Here is a 1,427-nt window from a genome sequence, read left to right on the forward strand (position 1 = left end):
GGCGGGAAAAACTGGGGAAAACAGGGAAAAAAGGGGGGGATAAGGGACGCCCTTCAAAAGAAAGGGGGGAGGTGAAACAAACCTCTTCCCGCTCGAGGAGTTGGTCAGGGGGCACAAGAGCCATCCCGAGGCCAGTCGTCTCGGGGAGCCCCGTGGTTGATGAATGAATGAGTAGTAGTGAGTGCCAAGAGGCAGTCGTCGCGGGAGACCTTGGTGGAGGGGGGGAGATGGGGGGAGATGGGGGGAGATTGCGGGAGATGGGGGGAGATTGCGGGAGATGGGGGGAGATGGGGGGAGATTGCGGGAGATTGTGGGCGGGAGGCCTTGTCGCGATCGAAGAGGGAGACGACGAGCCCGTCCTGCGGCGCGAGATATGGGGAGATATGGTGAGATATGGTGAGATATGGGGAGGTGTGGGGAGGTGTGGGGAGGTGTGGGGAGATATGGGGAGATATGGTGAGGTGTGGGGAGGTGTGGGGAGGTGTGGGTAGATGTGGGTAGATGTGGGGAGGTGTGGGGAGGTGTGGGGAGGTGAGGGGAGATGTGGTGAGATGAGGCGAGATGTGGTGAGATGAGGCGAGATGTGGCGAGATTGTGGGGAGATTGCGGCGAGATTGTGGCGAGATTGTGTGGAGATTGTGTCGAGATTGTGGCGAGATTGCGGCCTGCAGCAGGTCGAAGAGGACCCCGTTCCACGAGAAAGTCTCGTCCCACTCCGGCGCGAGGCTCTTCTTGACAACAGATGACCTGAGAGATGGGGAGATATGGGGAGATATGGGGAGATATGGGCGAGGCTCTTCTTGACGACAGCTGACCTGAGAGATGGGGAGATATGGGGAGAGATGGGCGAGATATGGGCGAGGCTCTTCTTGACGACAGCTAGATATGGGGAGATATGAGGAGATCTGGGGAGATATGGGGAGATATGGGCGAGGCTGTTCTTGACGACAGCTAGATATGGGGAGATATGAGGAGATCTGGGGAGATCTGGGGAGATATGGGCGAGATATGGGGAGATCTGGGGAGATATGGGCGAGGCTCTTCTTGACGACAGCTGACCGACGCTTGCTCGCCGCGAGGTCGAGGACCTGGAGGGTACTCATGGTTGTGATACTATCTCCCCACATCTCCCCATCTCTCGTGCCGCGAGGTCGAGGACCTGGAGGGTACTCACGGTTGTGATACTATCTCCCCATATCTCACCATATCTCCCCATCTCTCGTGCCGCGAGGTCGAGGACCTGGAGGGTACTCACGGTTGTGATACTATCTCCCCATATCTCCCCATCTCTCGTGCCGCGAGGTCGAGGACCTGGAGGGTACTCACGGTTGTGATACTATCTCCCCCTATCTCCCCATCTCTCGTGCCGCGAGGTCGAGGACCTGGAGGGTACTCACGGTTGTGATACTATCTCCCCATATCTCACC

The 1,427-nt window shown here is 58.1% G+C and overlaps 1 protein-coding gene across 1 annotated transcript in view; it reads right to left on the minus strand.

Moving 5' to 3' along the window:
- Window positions 1-1,427, minus strand: part of EMIHUDRAFT_457794 (hypothetical protein) — a gene marked incomplete at its 5' end in the record, with an annotated part of 6,744 nt that overhangs the window by 3,094 nt on the left and 2,223 nt on the right. Inside the window, 4 exons of the mRNA XM_005776702.1 lie at window positions 189-201; window positions 316-359; window positions 666-747; window positions 1,060-1,088. Of these exons, the coding sequence (XP_005776759.1) occupies window positions 189-201; window positions 316-359; window positions 666-747; window positions 1,060-1,088 (168 nt within the window). The remainder of the gene's footprint in view (window positions 1-188; window positions 202-315; window positions 360-665; window positions 748-1,059; window positions 1,089-1,427) is intronic.

The sequence above is a fragment of the Emiliania huxleyi genome, assembly GCF_000372725.1.
Source record: "Emiliania huxleyi CCMP1516 unplaced genomic scaffold EMIHUscaffold_274, whole genome shotgun sequence".
NCBI lineage: Eukaryota > Haptophyta > Isochrysidales > Noelaerhabdaceae > Emiliania > Emiliania huxleyi.